The sequence below is a fragment of the Corvus kubaryi genome, unplaced genomic scaffold, assembly GCF_017639235.1.
Source record: "Corvus kubaryi isolate FWS band 111438036 unplaced genomic scaffold, C.kubaryi_AGA036_p1.0 133, whole genome shotgun sequence".
NCBI classification, from domain to species: Eukaryota; Metazoa; Chordata; class Aves; order Passeriformes; family Corvidae; genus Corvus; species Corvus kubaryi.
The window spans coordinates 30,883,586-30,903,074 of NW_024580667.1; the positions used below are offsets into that span (position 1 = coordinate 30,883,586).

General features: G+C 39.0%; 1 protein-coding gene across 10 annotated transcripts; it reads right to left on the reverse strand.

Moving 5' to 3' along the window:
• Positions 1–442: 442 nt before the first annotated feature.
• On the reverse strand, positions 443–19,245 carry CRLF2 (cytokine receptor like factor 2). Of its 10 annotated transcripts, XM_042041840.1 has the most exons (11): positions 19,144–19,233; positions 18,781–18,854; positions 16,377–16,466; positions 9,272–9,351; positions 8,732–8,843; positions 7,851–8,023; positions 6,139–6,278; positions 5,250–5,412; positions 3,127–3,241; positions 2,012–2,096; positions 443–839 (listed from the first exon to the last, which is right to left on the reverse strand). In XM_042041840.1, exons 2-11 carry the CDS (start codon positions 18,849–18,851, stop codon positions 567–569), a joined length of 1,302 nt encoding a protein of 433 aa, XP_041897774.1. In that variant the 5' UTR covers positions 18,852–18,854; positions 19,144–19,233; the 3' UTR covers positions 443–566. The 10 variants fall into 10 exon arrangements, with proteins under 10 accessions (XP_041897774.1, XP_041897783.1, XP_041897833.1 ...); XM_042041849.1 differs by lacking the exon at positions 18,781–18,854 and having other exon boundaries at positions 16,377–16,428; positions 19,144–19,228; XM_042041899.1 differs by lacking the exon at positions 19,144–19,233 and having other exon boundaries at positions 16,377–16,428; positions 18,781–18,806.
• Between the last annotated feature and the right edge of the window lie 244 nt (positions 19,246–19,489).

The following is a 19,489-nucleotide window of genomic DNA, read 5'->3' on the forward strand; positions in this document are numbered from 1 at the left end:
GAGGAAGCTGCCTACACAGCAGTATCTGCAGGCTAAAATGTGATTCAATACTGTACATCCTCACTCTTCTGTTCTTAGACATGCGGCTTATTCCTTCTCTATAAAACCTTTAAGGCGTGCCATGAAATGCAAAGTTACACAACAAAAATCTCTTTACACAAGACAGCAAAATCTCCTCATTTTCTCTCTTCATTTGGGAAGAACAACAGTGCAGTTTGCTCTGCTCTACACACTCCGTAAGTGGAAGGACTAAGTCTCAGCTCTGCTGACAGATATTATGGAGGAGCTCTGTCCTCACCTGTCCACAGCGGGAAAATGGGGCTTAGGGATAAACCCCAATCAGAAGAACAAATCCTAACTCTATAAATTGTCAAGAGTTTGTTTCAAACAGTGAGTCTGCCCAAGAGATCCTAACTTGGGAAAGTACAGATCTAAAACCAGATAACACAGCCCAGTGTCTTTATTGATGTGAATCTTATCATGACGACCTTTTCTATTCAGTCAGTCCCCCAAACTCATCAGGATCTTTTATGGAATTTCCTAGCGCCTTCTGCATTATGCAGCTTTTATAACATCACATAAGTGTCATCATTGCTTAAAATATGGAAGCCAGCAAAGGAAGTCATAGTGTTGGATGTTGGTTTCAGGCAGGCAATCTCAGCTGCTTTGACGTCATTATTTTCAGCTGCTCCTGAAAAAGTGAAGGTTTTTTCCAGAGGCTCCTGTTTGTCACTGTTCTTCCCATCTTCTTGCTGGCTTTCTGCCTCAGTGATGGACTCTGGCTCTTCATATTCTAGCTTGGTTTGCAACACCACCTGGTTATTTTTGTCTAACCATTCCTAGAAAAATTAAAATGTTAAGGTTGGCGGAGATGAGTTATCTATCAAAAGAAACCTGGTTGTACAGACACTAATTTTCCTTTCATGTTGGCATCTTTCCAGGATAAGCCACAATGGAGAAGATGAAAAGGAAGCAATGTAGAGAAGCAGGACATAAGATAGCAGGAAAGAAGACAGACAGAATGACAGGAAAGCAGACAGGATTCCAGAACTGCATACAAACTCCTACTTATTTTTGAGACCACATTAAATACATCTTTGTATTTAAGGAGGCACCTTAGAAAACCTTGGATGTGTAAAGTATCTGGTGTACCCTCTTTGATAGACTCATGCTTTCTTTGACCCAAACCCTGACTTAATCTAAATTAAGAGTAAGTTTAGATGAAGATTTAGGCTACAGAGCATATCTGTATTAATGCTGCAGTACTAATTTGAATTTGTATCTTTCTTCTTCACTTTGAGTTTAAAGCTGTCTTTTATAGAAAAAGTTTTCAGCTTGTCACTGAAAAATTATTACTGCTTTTTGATATTTCATTTGGTTTGAAAATGTAAATATTTAACCTGTTTCCCCTTTAGAGAAAACTTACTAGCAATTAAGGTAAACACTAATACAGCTAATACAGAAAACTACACCACATATGTGATGTCAGGGACTCACAAGAAGCATTAAGAAAACAAAACCAAAAACTGCAATCTATTCATTTGAAAGCCATTCCATATCTAAAGGGTTAGTGAACCTGCACCTCCATGGCTAAGAGAGGATGTTTCCTACTGTGACTGACACCTCCAAAGTGTCTCAGCGCTTCACAAATATAAAGGACAAGATCAGGTTGAAGCAAGCTCCCTAACCTATCATGCGCAGAAAGGATTCAAGCATCATGATGTCATTTCAGTGGATATTGTGCCTCTGGACACCCTTAAATTCTTCTGCAGCAGTTTCTCTGTCTCTAGAGCAAGTGCCTTTTCACAGTACCAAAGCAACGCTGCACTGATTGTATGAGCTCTGGTATTTGCTCTGTGGACCCTCTTGGTGATGCTGGGGAAGGGCTTTGAGGCTTTTATCTTGGGTCAGAAGGTGCTTGTCTATCTATGCAGAGCAAGAATCAGTAGCTACTTTCAAATTATTCACAACACTGTGGAGTTCACAGCCCTGCTAAGAAGGTGATGTTTACCTGTAAGTTTCCATTATGATCATTGAAGAGATCAGCAAATAGGTATTTTGGATCTGGTATAGCAGGCAGGATTGACATCTGAACCCTGCAAAAAGAAAAAAAGAAAAAATTGGCGTTTTGTTATAGCACAGCTATTCATGCAAAAATCTACTTCAGCACAGTTCTGTACCCACATTTTACATGACAGTACTCTGTTCTTAGTTTCTTTTAAATGTGTTCTAAAGTCAAAAAGCAGTTATAACAGTCTGAGAAGGCCATCAGGCTAAGAGTATTTTTTTGATGAATTTTCAACCCAACCCTAGTCTAGCAAAATCCAGACTTTACACAAACTTCCAGCTAGTCAGCATGTGCTATTCTGCTTGATGCAGTAGTCAGAGCTTGCATTTTCTGGTCACCTTCCCCTAGACAGGGAAGATGGTGCAGCAACCAGCTGTATTGGCTGACTTAGCAAATACAAACATAAATGTGAAACATGGAAATGCAAGAAAAAAATCAACTTATGAACTAAATGCGTGATTAGAGTGAAAAATACTTTCATCTCTGAAAATATGTAACTTTTGGTGCTTTTTTCCCACCAAAAAAGCAAAAAATCTGGGGACTTTGCTGGTTTACTTGTTGTTTGGTAGTTGTTTGGGGGTTTTTAAATTGTAAATTCTAAACAAGAACAGCATTATTCAACTGCCAATCTAAATATTGATATAGTCTTAATAAAGTTGAATAAGCTCAAGCTGACTTTTTCTACTGCAAATAGACATTGAGATTTATGGAGGTTATACAAAAGAATGTCTTTTCAGGGGGAGTAGCTATAATAATTGGCTTCTCAGGATTTAACTAGATTTCTAAAAAAGAGAAGAAATTAAGTGGAAGAGACAGAATTTCATCCTGAAACATTTTCTTTTACCAGAATTGTTTCAGTTGTGCAAATTGAAGTCCTTGGTGTTTGGAAGGCCAGGATGTATTATTGCTCAAATAGCAATTAAGCTACTGACTTCTACATCTTCACAATGATTTCATTTATTTGATAAGAATTTTGATCACTAAGAGGCTTCATCCTGAATGATAGCTCTATTTTCATGACATGGCTATTTAGTAGTAACCAATAAATCTATATTTACCTCTTCCATTTACACAGAAGAATCAGGAGGATAAGCATCATTAAAAGGACTGCCAGCAAACAACTTAAAACAATTACTGTGTTTGACTGAGAAGTTGTATCATCATCACATGAATCTAAGAATAATCACAAAAAGAGTATGTCAAAACAATTGTTTTTGCTTTAACTGTAAATGCTCCTAATCATGCTAAAATGTTGAATTTTTTTTAAAAAAAGAAAAAAAAATAGAAAAGTTTTTAAGGACAAATAAGACAAGTTTAATTGTTCAATTGAGACTGAAAAGAAAATCTCTCTTCCTCAAACCTTGCAGCAAAATAAAATTGTGCTTTTATTTATCTAAATTAACCTAGTATAGGACAATGGAGGGGGCTTATGGGCAGTGTAAGTACATTATAAATGAAGTATTTTTACTCATCATCATCATTGCCTTGACAGTGATAAAGTAACTTTGTGCTAAGATCTGTATTACATATGCCTACTTACAATCACTAAAGCTGCAAATGCAAGTTTACAAGTAGCCCAAATGTCTTTTCTCCCAACAGAAACCAAATAAACAAGCCCAGCAAACAAAGAGCCAGCAAACCACAAGAGCTGATACCCAGAAAGTAACTAGTGGCCAGCTAACACTTAACACACAGGTATATAAAACTAATGAATTTGTGCATTTTTCTGCATTCTCAGTGGTTTTCCTGCAGCTTTTGTAATGCAACTTCAAAACTCTGCCTCCTGCTAGTGACCTTCTGGTCTCCTCAAAAATGCCAAAACCCTGGATGATTATTCATACAGGACCAACTGTCCAGCCTGTTCCACCTCCCTGCTCTGTTTAGCTGCCAGGAAACCACAAGTAAAATTGAGACTCCCCACCCTAAGTGACATCTTCAGAGTATGTGAAATTCCTCAAAGCTTCATGGCTTTATCTGATTATAGATTTGGAGTTAATAACTCATTAAAGTCCTGAAGAAAACTGCTTGCCCCAGTGAAGGGGCTGTGCCAATGTCAATTCTGATCTAGGGACACACAGAATGTCTTAACCACTGAGTCTCCTCTGTGCTGTCCTTCCTTGCAGGTACCTGCTGATAGCCTCTTGTCAAATGGTTCAGGTAAGGCTGGTAAGTTGTCTGCTCTCAGAGGTGTAGAGGAAGACATTGCCCTTATTTAAGGGCATTTGCCAGCCACACCTGAGGACCTGCTTGCAGGCTCCCAATTTGCGTAGTGGAAGAGCTTTCTCTGTAGGTCAGCACTGTGGCTGTGAGGGCACAGGCTACCTATGCTCCAGGATTTCATCCCAGCTTTGTGTACATAGATTGTCTTCAAGTGAGCTAATACCCCATTGCATTTTAGAGAACTTAGATCTTGTTACACTGGACAACTGAGGGCTTCATAATTCTGACAAAGCCTAGTGGGTAGCATTTTGTGATGAGGTAAAATAAATGTGTTGGTATTGTGTACAGTCTTTTTTTTTTTTTACTACAGCAAATGTGGGTTTTGGTTTTGATAAGCAGTAGAAATACTGTTTACATTGACAATCTAATTAAAGTCAGTCACACTCAGTTAAATGCAACTGTCTGGTAGGAAAGCGGTGCTGATAATGGCTTTGTTTCCCTTCAAGCTCTTTTTTTTGTTTCCATTCTCCTTGTTTCAATCATTCCAGCACCCTTGAGCATAAGACTTCTGTGACCTGTGGTCCTGTAGTTCAATGGGATGTACTTGCAAAACAAACTGCCTTCAAGAATTGGACATCAGGGATTTTCTTAGAGTTCATATTTGATATCCAAATATCATATGTGGGCATCCCCTTTCAACACCCATACCCACAGAGCCCTCTCATCACTGTCACTGGAGGATCCTCAACGCTATAGTAACACAGATAATGAGAACACTCTTAACTTTGCTGATTATGACATAAATTGATAGCTTTAGGGGCCATCAGCAACAAACTGGACAGGGTTAAACATGCACAATTAAACATTCACATGAACTTCCTTTGATAAGACAAGATGGAGCCCAATAGTGCAACATTCATTTGCTGCATGTCTCCAGCTTCTTTTGCAGTCACTCCTTCTTCTTTTGCACTTAGACAATATTTATATATATATATATATATATATGAGAATTAGCTGTTACCTAATAGCATGCCATTCATCCAAAATGTTTCTGCTTCCCAGTCACTGGTGTAGTTAACTACGTTGCAGTATGGTACGAGCCTCCCCAGTCTGACCCGGAAAGAATAGCACTTCTTTGGATCAAAGCCTTGCTCAGCAACACTGCAGCACTTAGAAGTTCTGGACTGAGAAAGAAGGTGTATCGTTAATTTTGGTTTTCAAGACAGTGCTTCAAAATGCTGCACTCAGTCATGATCACAACTAGGGCAAGGGATAGGTCAATGCCAAATCTCAGAACTGAATGTTAACTTCTCTGAGTTTTGAAGAATTCTGTTTCTTGATTGACTTTTGACTATTCGTATCCATTCCTCATTGTATGGTATATTGAAGGTCATAGCCATCATTGCATAGTGCACTATGTTACAATTGCATATTTACAATATACAAAGACACTCCAATCCACAAAATATTTACATATTATATTTGAGAATGGAAAAGTTTAAGTTAGTTAAATAACATTTGGAAATACTTTACAGCTAATTTTAGAAGAAATAAAAATCCTGTGTAATTTCTTATTTTTTCATACTATCTCATTAGTTTTTCTTCTTTTTCTCTCTTCTTTTCCCTAATCTGCTTTCTTCTTCTTTCTTTCCAAACTTGTCTATCCTGAATGTATGACTTTTCCCTTAGATTGCCCTCAGCTCTTTGCATGGCAACTGTCTATAACTTGTAAAGCAAATTATTTCTGGCATGGAGAAATCCAGGGTCCTAAAAATCTGGATGTTTTCTGCTACCAGTTATATTTGAAAATATAGGATGGGACAAAATTTGGAAACAACAGTATTTTATATTCTGGATATACTACTTCCAACTCCTTCTAGCGCTGATTAAAAATGTGACGTAGAGCTCACTTGCCACTCTTTGTCAAACTTGCTCTTGTACTGAAGCTCGAGTCTCAAGCACCTTGCAGCTCTCTCTGGTTTGTTACAGCTTACAGTAACAGTGTCCTCTTTCCAGAAGAAGGTCACATTTTCTGGTCGATTTGGCTTTACTAAGAAGAAGAAAAAATTTTGCTATAGCTTCTTAAAAAGCACTTTACAGTTGAAATTTTTTTTGTTCCTTCCTTGACTCAATATTTCACTGAGCAGTAAATGAAGAAGGTGGACTTTCTTCTTGGAGGTTTTGCTTTTGCAGCTGACCTCCCTATTAAACATCAAAATGGAGCTTGACACCATGACACTGGTCACCATTTGAGGTGCCACATTCAAAGGCAGTAACTGTCTCTCTGTCTCATGTCAGCAACCTATTGTAACTACTTAAGGAAGGGCTTCAGTCTCCTCATGCTCCCTGAGATCCAGACAAAGAAAAAAGCTTCCTCATTGGAAATCTAGTGACAAATTGAGTACCACAAAACCTCCAAGACAGACTTGTGCAGCTGCTGGAGGCTATGCAGGCTATGGTGGGGCATCTACAAAAGCACTGGGTTCCTGCCTACACACAACTGTATCTGCCTCTCACCATTTTCAGAGGGTCTGAAGACAACTCCATGGTTTGACCCATGCAGCTGGTAAGTCTTCAGCAGTGGGAAATAAAGGGGTGAAAAGAGTGTTACTTGCTTTGTCAATCCTTTAGTTGTCTTTTTGTATTGTGAAAATTCTGCCTTCCTGATTTAAAGACTTCAGTCTGATCCTTGATGTTTGTCCTTTGTTACCTAACCCTTCTGAAATTAATTTTATTATTACTGGGTGTTTAATAGTGAAAATTTGAGGCTCAGGCTGCAGTTTTCCATAATTTAACAGATTGGTAAAATTGTGAGATATAAAAGTATTCTCAAAGTTTGATACCTTGGCAGGTTTGTGTTTAATCACTTTTGCTAAAACATTATTAATAAATTTGGAATATATCTTTTTTTTTCAGATAATTCTCCATTCTATATCTTCTGTGTGATTTCTATTAGAAAAAAAATCCCTCCACATTGAACGATGTAGCTATGTGAAATTCCAGAACTTTTTCATAAACTAATCTCACACTAATGAGAAATATGTATTTGGGGACAGGAAGGATTTAATAAAAACAGGAACATCATCTCTATGCTAGTAGTAGGATGTCCCTTTTACTTTGCTGGACTGTACCAGAGCCACTCAGCTAATTTCTATTGGCATCCAGTGATGGGTTTGTGACAGCATCTTTGACAAGATGCAGTTTTCTGCCTCGCATGGCATGAAAGATGGCAAAAGAATGAAGGTGGACAGTATGAGAAAGATCACACAGCCAACACTAAGACAAAAAAATATCATTTGTTTTCTTGATGAGCAGGCCAGCACAGGACAAAGCACACCCATATATATATTTTTAGCATTTTCATTCAGATTTTGAAACTGTATTTTGGGACAAATCTGACTGTCCTGTGTTATCTCATTTAGCTGCAGCTGCACACAAGCCTATGTAACTACTGGTGACAGCAAGGAACAAAAATCAACATGAAATAACTATATTTTTGTTTTGACATGCACACTAATAACATTTTATAGGCCATATAACTGATTTCTTCTCAAACTTAGAGAACTGGAGAATCAGTGAGGATACTAAAACTGCCAAAATAGTCATGATTTTTCATACTTACTGTAAAAATCAGATTTTAATTTTTTAGAAAACAGCTCTTCACTTCCTTTGCTGTTCCTGATAGAGATGGCAAGGGTGGGTCCTTCTGTCTTAAAAAGACATCCAGAATTATAATCTTGATCCAATAAATAGGTGGTACATGACTTCCAAACTTTGTGCTTGCCTTCATCAAATCTGTAAATGAAATAATATTGGTAAACGGAAAACTTAACAATTAACACAAGTTAATTAACTTTTCTTACTGCTCTTTCTTTTTATTTTCAGATGCTCTACCAAGGAAAGCGTGAGCATGGTATTTCTTGAAGTGACAAATTTCACAGTGGTGTGAGGGAATTCATCACCCAAACTTCACTGAATTTCCAGCCCTGGGTTTCGATGCAGTCTGAAATAATCAAGTTTTGCTCATGTTGTTGTTTTCTAATAAGAGAATGACTTGCTCAAACAGATGCTCTCATGATCCTGTTTCCAGGACTGTAGTGTGAAAAGTTCTTTCACATAAACAACCCAGAAACAAAGATAAGCACTATGACTGTCTTTAACCAAAATATTACACTTCTGTTAATCATTAATGATGTCAGTTAATAAGGAAAATATATACACATATGTGGAAAAAACACTTTCAATATTGTTATTAACATTAGCACTTAGAACAATGATGGAAGAGGGACAAATCTTTCTTATAATTTCTGTTGTGACTGATTACTCACCAGGTTTATTGATTTGTACACTTCTGTAGGTTGTGAATATAAACAGGTTTCATGCTGGATATTAACAAATGTTAAAAACATTTCTAGTTCACAGAAGACTGGAATGTACTTGGATATTTCATTCTCCCAAAGTAAATCCTTTAACAGTAGAGGACTAGGCACTGACAATACTCACGTGTAAAAAAATGACACATTCTCATTGGGAAAAAGCTCTCTTGCTGCCCATGTGATCTGCATCTTCTCGTTATTGAAGTTGATTATTGTGGTGTTGATGGCATGTTTCCAACCTGCTCAGAACATTTACAGAGAATATGATTTCAGGAGTGAGAATGAAAAACGTCCCTTGACGTTAGTAGGCAATCAGTATTTCAAAGATACATATGCAATAGGTTCAGATGATCATAAAATAAGAAGACATAAGAACATCCAAAATACAGGGGAAGAGATTAACATAACATAGAGAGGTTTATATTAGCATTTCAAAATAGTGAAATGAAGGCATGCACAGTGACACGAGAGAGAGAGTCTTGGCCACATCGTCCTGGGACCAAAAGGTGAAAACTGGGCATGTTCATAAGGCCTATACCTTGAGCACAACTTTCCCCGTAATAAGTGCTGAGGAAAACTATTTGGGAGCTAATGCTACAGGGAATGTCTGTGTAAACTGTCAAATGTTTATGGTAAGAAACAAGGAGCTAACACCAGAAGTACCGACCAGTCGAGACCCACAGGAACACAGAGCAGATCAGCACAAGTGGGTGCATATTTGATATATGTTGCTCTGGCCCATTCCACCTGAAATACAAGCACAATCATTTAATGTCCTCTGACTGTAGGCAGATATTATTTCCTCTCTGCTCATCTCCTTGCTAGTGGTCTTGTAGGGACACAGGATTCCACAATCAGACACTGAAGATAAACCTGACATTGAAGAAATGGAGAAATTAAGAAGGCAAAAGGATTAGAAATCCATTCTATATCAAGAATTATTTATTTTGCATTCTATAAGATGTGAAATTGTGCTTACTTGAGTGAATAAAGAAAATGTATCCCCAAGAGACCACTAGAAGGTAAAATTTGCAAACTGCTGTCTCCAGCTGTGAAGTGTCTACCACTAAAAATCTTTGCTGGAATATTCCTGTCTAGAAGGAGAATAGAGGATTTTAGCTTTGATTGCCGTGTACATTTTATGCTCCTTTGGATTTTGGATGAGTTTAAAATTTTAAAATATTTCTTATGAGCTTTTCATTACATCCAGTCATCCTGATTATTTCACGGGTATCAGGAATAACTATTCTCACAGTTGCTATCTTTTGCTCTGTAATTAGCACAAAGAATGCGAGAGAGACATGGGTTCAAGTAAGCATTTTGCCTATTTTCATGCCTATATCTCTGTGTCTAAGTTCCTTATGACTACTCTAATTACAGTAAGTCAGAACATTTTAATAGAGATGTATTTGTGTTGTAACACATAGTTTTGTCAAAACCATTCAAGACAGTTATGACAAAAATCCAGGACATACTGGGTAGATGTACCTTCAGGTTTCTGCTTTGTGGCTCATGGAGCTGTGGCAAAAAGATTCTGCTCTTATTCAAGAAAAGGACTTGAAACTAACTCCTCCATCTCTTACCTAATGCCTGCAAGCTTGTTCTGTATTGTTTTCTCAAACAGAAAAATCTTGTTTACATGCTGAGGCAAAACCAGAAGTTGAAAACCTTAAAAGGTGTAACAAAATGGAGTTTATCCAGCCAGTTCTACCTCTGTTGCAACAAATTATCTACGTAGCTCATTTTTCCTAAGACTTTAAGCTCTTCATAATTCCCTTCTGCAGGTCTAAGAGATGATCTTGTCTTTTACTAAAGCCACTAAGAAATATGATGGCAAAGTGCCTAACAGTGCACTTGGTCTGCGATTGCACTAACACATTTTAATTTTTATGGGCTACTTTAGCATGGTTCTGCTGTGCAGTATATAGTGTAACTGAAATCCTTTACTTCTTGGACTTAGATTTTCTAGAAAAGTAGTTAAATGTATATTTAATGTGTATTAAGTGTATAACTACATGTTCTCCATCCTTAAATAAAATTGACATCATAAAAAAAAAAAAAAAAGTTAGTGAATGGAGAATATTGTAATGTCCTGAGATAATTTTTATGACTATAGAATGAATCCTTTCAATTCTCAAAATATATACTTTTTACTTTTGTATAATTAGTCTGATTGCCTGTATCTTCACTTTGAGAAAGATCTGTTAATAATCATCTTTCAATTATAAAAATAAGAACAGGAATAGGACTTGCTTTCTTAATTAGATATTTTCAAGGGTAATTAATTTCAAAATTAATTTCTGATGCTGTTTCTATGCGTACAACAGTTGGGCACAATGACAGAAAACAAAATGCTGTTTGTAGGGCATGTTTTTGAACCTTCCACTAGACCAGGCTGCTCAGAGCTCCATCCAACCTGGCCTTGAACAATTCCAGGGATGGGGCACCCACAGCTTCTCTGTGCAACTTGCTTCAGTGGCTCACAACCCTCACAGTAAAGAATGTTTTCCTAATATCTAATCTGAATCTAGTCTCTTTCATTTTAAAGCCATTGCCCCTTGTCCTGTCACTACATGCCCCTTTCAGAAAGTCTCTTCCCATCCCAATTGATCTGAGGTGTTCAGTCAATTTGGTCACAAGGGCTGTACAGGTACAGAAAAACGGAAGAAAGAGGGAAAAAGGCATTTATAACCTAAATACAGAACACCGTAACAGAAGCAAGGAGAGGAAAAGCTTGGTTTAAATATCTCAAAGAGGAAAAAACTGCAATGCTATGATTTTTATCCCTCCAAGTTCAGAGTGCTAAAACAATATTGGAATGCTTATTCTTTCTGAATTAATTTTATCTTACTGAGCAGCATAAATAACTTTTTAAAATTTTTTGAGAGTTATATTTATGGGGAAATTGTTAGAATTAAGAGGCATAGCACAGGTTCATTAATTGTGAGAGAGAGCACACAGAAATTGCTTATCTAAAATTTTTTTGCTCATCTGACAATAACTATGGTGACAATAATTAAACTGAATTTGCTTAAATATGTGATGTATGCTTGGAAATCTCCTTGAACCTGTAACTATATATCCTACAATCTGCCAGCAGAGAAATAAAGATTTTGGTAAAGTTGCAAGCCACCCTTCCATCTCTGTGCAGGCAAATTCTTGAAATCCTTTTTCAGGGTGCCACATTTTCCCTCAATACCAATGTGAAAAGGACACCAGCATTAAAGATCTGAATCCCATAACATTCTTTCAATAGGAAGTTTGATCTCTTCAAACTCTCAATGAGTTAGTTGAGATATGACTGGCTTTAGAGATGGATAATAGTAAGGAAACAAGAGGAATCACATGGAATTTCCACAGAATACAAAGTGGACATTAAGTGAAAACTAAGGGTCTGTTCTGACTAGCCTGTTGGAAGGTAACAAAAGACACCAATTAATTCTGAACCTTAAACAACACTCATTATTCTCTATTTTTTCAAATGTATTATAACTCTCTTATTTTTAGAGGCTGAAATTCAGAGGTGAAGACTAAATCTTGGGTTTGGTGATGAACATTTTTTGTATAGCAAAGAATATCAGATGGGCTCCAACCCTGCAATGATTTATTCACGGGCCTAACTGCACACACTCTGAGTAGTTGACTTCAGCAGGATTGGTCAGATTGTATCAACTTCACAACATAAATAAATCTTTCTAAGATCAGAACCTTTTTCTGCAAAACATCCCTACATATTGTGAATTGAAATGCTGGGATTTTAACATAAAAATGCAAACTCCAACAGCTGAAGTTATTTATGTACTAAAATGGAAGACAATACATTATTAAATTCTTTAACAATAAATAAAAAGTTAATTGACATGGAATAAAAATTGTAATAAAACCATCTGGTGATATGTACATAATCTTTCTTGTGCTCTAATTTTAAAGAATTTTATAATAGATCAGTCTCTACATAATTAAGTAGGTATGTAGGACAGAATCTTGCCAATCTTTTATCATTAAAGACTTTGTTTTCAGAGCTCTAGTCAGAGAAATTTTCTTTTGTGTTTCCTAATTTCATGAGTTTTGAAGCCTTTTTGAATGCAGTGTGAGTTGTATTTTTTGTAAATGTAGAGTAAGTATTCGCATGTATCTTTTCAAATTATAACATGTATATGTTGCATAATTTAAATTTCAGCATGAAGAGATGCATAACCTAAGTGAGTTTCTTTAAAGCTTAGATTAAATTGACATAAAATCCTCTGAGAATATGTATTTTATCTGAAATGTATTTTTTCTTTTTGATGATGTTTTCCTTGCCATTAACTGAAAAGGTGTTTGGTTTTAAGCAACTGTACAGCTATACTTCTGCAGGCAGAATCATTTGTATCTTCTGTTAGAGGAAAGAGAAAAAGAATAGAGGAGACCATTTGTCTCCCTATTTATGATGGAATTTTTTTTTAATTCAGACCTGACATCATGGATCCTCCTCAGCTGATATGTCAGCTCTCCCACAGTAATTGCAATTTTTTAAAGCCTCCTTCTAATTATGATCTGGGAGGCATACAATACACCAGAGCAACACATTTATAATTGTTCTTTCTATTATAATAATGGACAGATGAGAAGGTCGAAAGTATTATGAATAATGTCATGGGTTAGCTAGCCTAGTCTTGGAAGTGATGTTCTCGCAAAGAAGTGCTTACAGCTTTCCCCATGACCTGACAGAACCTATCAGCTGGCCAGTTTGAATATGGACAATTCTTTAAGCCACTTAAAGTTGTGACCGCCTCTGTGATCCACCCTTAAGAATGGACAAACTCTCCCCCAAGCTCTCTCTCGTTTCCGGTGCTGGGACAGGTGGCTGCGGGGCCCAAGCGGGGGCCAGCGGGCCAGGCCCTGCTTGGGCCAGGCCGGGCCGGGCCACGGCCATCCTGGAGCCGATGGGCCCTGTTCCACCCATGGAACCCCCCACAGCCCTGCTCTGTGCCGCCGGAGCGGCCCGGCTCCCCTCCCCCCCTCCCCCCACTGTGATAAGCCACATTCCAGCTGCAAGGCCGAGGTGAGATTAACCCTTTTAGTGCTGTGAAGAGCTGAAAACCTGAGGGAAGAGAAAGAGGAGATGCTTAAAGCTGAAATTCTGTTTTGAAGCTATGATATATCAGAGTATCCCGTTGTAATTTCATGAAGATATGGGAGGTGGAGTGTTCAACTCGTAAGCAAAAGCACCTGCGCTGAGATAGGCAGATGCTGATGCAGCTGTAATTTCATGAGAAGTTTGAACAGGGAGAGATGGAAGCGATGAGGACTTTTGCTCCAAATCGGAAAGGAGAAACCTCAGTTCCTAGAGATACTCCCAGAGATAGTCCTAAAGATGAAGATGATGCAGACCCTTTGCTCCCAGGGAAGGAGAAGGGCCTCTGTTCTTAGAGATGAAATGCTCCCAGAGATGGGTGAAGAGAACTTTTGTTTCTGAATGGCTCAACCTTAAAATTGTACCCCAAAAAACTTCAAGAGTGGACCCTCGAAAGAAGTTGCGGGAAAAGCTGCAAGTCGGGGGAAGGGACTCGCATGCGATCAGAGAGACTCCTCTTCCTGAATGGACTGAACAAAGTCATTTGGAAGTGGGCGGCTGTCTCGTTGTGATAATGTTTTCATAGCATGAGCAAGAAGAGACTTCTCTTTCTAAATGGACTGAACAAGGTTATTATGGAAGTGGTAAACAGACTGAACATCTTAAGGGTTTTCTTTTTACATTGTCAGTGGGAGAAGGGTGGAAGGTGGGGGGAGGAGGAGAGTTCTAAAGGTGTGGTATAATTTTTTTTCCTTCTTTTAGGTCTGTTAATAAACTTCTTTATATTCTTTCAAGTTTGGTGCCTGCTTTGCGTTTCTCCTAATTCTTGTCTCACAGAAGATAAATAGTAATGAGTATTTTGGGCCAAACCACTACACTAAATTGGTGTTTCTGCCCGGTTCAAACCGAACCCGCTACAATAGGCAGTCCCTGGGCTAAAAATGGTGGCACAACTTTCTGTCTGAGGATGATCTGCTAGTCTAGCTGGGTATGCAGCGTGCTGCAGTGCTGCAGGACACATATCAGTGCCCTGGAACAAGACCTTCAGAGAGAATTATCCAAGTCTATACCTTCCATTAAACCAGACAGGGACTGGTAAGGTTCCACACAAGACTTTAACTTCACAGGCCCTGCTGGGAACCTAATTCTTCTCAGGACAGAGAAGCATGGAAAATGCCACTATGGTGTGTGGAGAAAATACTTCTATGGGGGAAAAAAAAATGAAATTTCCTTGAGCAAAAAATTATGCAGATACAACCATGATCAAGAATATGAGCAAGTATATTCCACCTCCTTTCTATTTTTCAAAGTTTATTACTGAGAAAAAATACTGCTGAAAGGGAACATATAAAAAGTCTAAATGTCATGGAAGAAATTAAAAAAAAGAAAGGGAGAGGCAAAATATGAATCTTCAAAGATAACAGAATGGAACATGCATGTAGTGGAACAGTTGCAACCTCATTGATGCATAACAAAGAAGATAAACCACTTTTGATTTCCTTACACTGACGAAATCTGATAACTAACCACATGTTGAGCTTCCACATATTGCAGTACACTGTACAGAAACTGCTGGAGAACAAGACCCAGATCTGAACCTAGTCTTTAGTGACCCTTAATACTGTTGGTTGATGAAGGACAGTTTCATTGTTTTAATAGGAACAAATGTGGGTGAAATTGCCATTTGTGCACAAGACTGCTGAATTGTATAGGGCAGAGAATGAACAGAAAACATCTTTTCAAGAAGAGGAAAAAGACAGCAAGTGAAAGTTTTTATAGACATTTTGAGACAAGATATAATTTGCATAGCATAATTCTTAGAATCCACCAGTGCTTTGGGTTTTTTTCAGATCACTGACCATTGCTAAGCATCACAACACTGCATAAAATATGCATCACAACACTAATTTTCAAATTTTATTCCACAAAGGCATGCCATCAGCACAGCATGGCTATAGGTGATTGCATATGAGGGCAGGGAAATCACCTTCCCTCACAGGACAGCCAGTGACTCACAGGGACAATAAACCCTGGAGAATCAGGTGATGCAGCATTGTCAAAAATGGTATTTACCATATGTATGGCAGAACAGAGAGCTGATTTATAGGTCGATAGGATGAGATCATAACTTTAAAGAATTTCTTTTTCCTTATAAAATTAATGACAGGGAACTTGTGGGAAATTAAGTAGAGTGAAGATTAGATTTTTGGTGAAGGTGCTGGGCTTTATGTTTGATTTCTGGAATAATGCATTTATCTTTGACGAGATATAAGTAATGGCATTGCAGACAAACACCTAAAATAGAGATGTTCTTAGGCAGCCAAAAAACTGCTCTTTAATAATTTTGCTCCACAGTAGTATTTTTACCTTGATGCTTTCTCAGGAGCAACATATTGCTGATCTTTTCCCATAGTGTTCATTCTTTCAGAGTTTTAAGTGCAGAAATCTTACCTTTAATGTGTTTTACCCTTCTCTGTTCAGTGAAGGCTAGACTTTTTTGGGCTGCAATCTACTGTTACAAAACTTTCATAGAAATCTGTTATCTTTTTTCTTTAAGAGACCACTTTAATTTCTGCTAGATATTAATTTTTGTTTGGTTAATTCTTTTCAACAAGAAAAGCACTGAATATTGTAACACATGAAGTAAAATATACACAGAAATATTGCTAGCTGATAAATCAATTTCTTAATTAAATATCTGGGGATTTGAACTTACCAGAAGACTGAGAAGCCACAAGGTTGCCCAGTATGAAGATCATTAAATATTCCTGAAAGATGGGTCTCATGGTTGGAATGACACAACAGACTGTGAAGAGATGAGCAATCATAATATCTGGACTCACTGATCACTTTATATCAGATGCTGGAGGGAACTGGAGGAAATGACTAAAGGAAATAAAAAATGGCATATCTATAGCTACAAACAAATCAGAAGTTCAGGACCTTCTCCATACAATGTAAAAAACCCAAACCCTCAGAATATGAGTATCTCTTTTGCTAGCTTTATCTTCTCACAGCTGTATCAATCAGAGGAGACCATAGCCCTGATGAAAACCAGGACAAGGTAGCTGTGCAGAGGTGTGACCACACAGAATCACAGAATCAATCGCAGAGTCACAGAACAGGCAAGGTTGGAAGGGACCACAGTGAGTCATCTGCTCCAACCTCCCTGCTCAAGCAGGATCATCCCAGAGCACATCATACAGAGTTGTGTCCAGATGGTTCTTGAATATCTCCAGTGAGGGAGACTCCACACCCTCTCTGGACCATCTGTTCCAGTGTGTAGTCACACACACAGTAAAGTTCTTCCTCATATTCAGGTGGAATTTTCTGTGCATCAGTTTCTGCCCCTTGCCTCTTGTCCTATTGCTTGGCACCACCAAGAAGAGCCTGGCTCTTCTTGGCACCATCCCTTCGGATTCTGACAGACATTGATGAGGCCCCCTCTCAGCCATCTCTTCTCAAGGCTGAACAGGCCCAGCTCCCTCAGCCTGTCCTCATAAGAGAGATGCTCCAGTCCTCTTTGTCACCCTCTCCTGGACCCTCTCCAGCAGCTTCACATCTCTTGTGCTCACCAGCCCAGAACTGGACACTCCAGATGTGACCTCACCAGGGCAGAGTAGAGGGGCAGGATCGCCTCCCTCGACCTGCTGCTGCTCTTCCTAATGCATCCCAGGACAGCACTGGCCATCTTGGCCCCAATGCTGGCTCATGGACAGCTTGTGGTCCAAGGACCCCCTGGTCCTTCTCCGTAGAGCTGCTCCCAGGCAGGTCAGCCCCCAGCCTGTGCTGGTGCCCAGGATTATTCCTGCCCAGGTGCAGGACCCTGCATTTGCCTTTGTTGAATTTAAGACTGTTTTACCCCACCCATCTGTCCAACCTGTCGAGGTCCTTCTGAAGGGCTGCACAGCCCTCTGGGGTATCAGCCACTCCTCCTGGCTTTGTGTTGTCAGTGAGCTTGCTGAGAAGGCATATTCCCCTTCATCCAAGCCATTGATAAATAAGTTAAACAATATTTGGGCTAGTATTGAACCTTGGGGGACACCACCAGTGACAGGCCTCCAACTAGACGCTGTGCCATTGATTATGACCCTCTGGGATCTGCCATTCAGACAGTTCTCAATTTGATCATTTTTCCTAGCTGGTCTTGAGCTTTTTCTGTGCTTGCATCAGAAAATGCACAGTAACCTCCTTCTCACACATTTTCTTGGGCAGGTGATCAAGTCACTCATGGTGCATGTGAAGTGCCCTGGGCGCACGCACCACACTGCCTGCCAGAGACCCCTAGACTACATTTTGCTTCAAATTTCTCAAGAGTAACAGCTTGTCTGCCATGCATGGTACTAGGTATGGGTGGCTGGGAATACACCCAGAAGTGCTGCCATGATTTTTGTTTAGGCTTGTTTTCATTCCCCTTAGATCCCTCCCTGAAATGTTCACTGTCCTTTTTAACCCAACAACACTGTTTGTCCAATGAGACCTCTTTCAGCTTGGTCACATCATCAAAATCTGCATGTCCCAGGAAGACCCATTCAAATCTCAGTAATTCTTGGAAACCTCAGCACGACTGTCTGACATACATACAGCATTCTGTTAACTGTCTGGTCCCTGCTTTGATCAGGTTCCTTCAGGGAGTCATTAATTCCTGGAACTAAAGTAACAAGCAACACAAAAGTGAAATACTAAACTAGGTCTTAGGTGATAGTTAATGGAAAGCTAATATTACTCATGGTTTCCAGAGTCAGCATTGCAAAAGTCAGTATCGTAAACAAACAAAGGCAAAGGTCAAAAATCATCTGGTTCCCCAGGACGTGGCAACACCCACATGTCCCCATCTGGGTTAAAACCACATTTTTCTTCCAAAAAACGAGTCATGTCTTTCCTTAGAGAACATGTGAGTGTGACGGAGCCAATTTTGTCCCTTTCTGCTTTTCACACAGGTAAAACACAGTGGACTGCAGACCTCCTAAGGCAGTTCATTGTTTGGAGGGAAGGGATAGAGGAAGACAACAGACAAAGAAAGATATCTAAAATACCTTCTGGATTATAATTATTTTGATTTTGAGACACTACATCTAAAACAAGGTCTAATTCTCAAGTGACAACACATTTTCACTCACCATTTCCTTCTACTGGGTATGTTGGTACCACAAGTAATTATCCCTCTCACCAGTCCTGTCTTCTTTTTCATATACTGAGGTCAAACAAAAATTAGTCAAACAAAATTTCTCTTTTTACTACTTTGGAGCCCAAACCTAGGGCTGAGGTGCTGGGGAATAAAAATGACAACATCTAGGTCAAACAAGCTGCTCATATTAAGCTGATGCACTGTTGAGCTATTTTTGCTACTGCTGAGAGAAATATCATATTTGGCACTAGAGGGATGTAGGGCTTTAGCACCTCCCATCTCCCCCCCCGTGCAGGCAGCCACTGGCCCAACCACCTGCCTCAGGTTCTGCTTACTGGAAGCCAGCTCTGATTACCTGATTTGATTTTTTTCATGATCCTAGTCCATGAACTGATGAAAAGCTGAGAGTGATACCATGGGATCTGTTCTCTCTGAGGATTTTTTCTGGCTGCCTGCAGGAGTGTGGTTGGTTAACTTGTCCATGTCCTCTGGGTCATTGCTCCCAAGAGTACAAGGACAGAGCATTGTCACAATGTGGCTCCTTTTCAGGGCTCACGCACAGTGCAGTTTTGGATTGCTTGGCCTGAGGAAACAGTATCCATCCTGCAACTTCATGGAGGAATAGGGAAAGCAAATGGTGAGGGTGAGCTGAAAAGTAGCAGCCAGGGCTTCTGATGCTGACTGTCAGAAGAGAAAAGTCT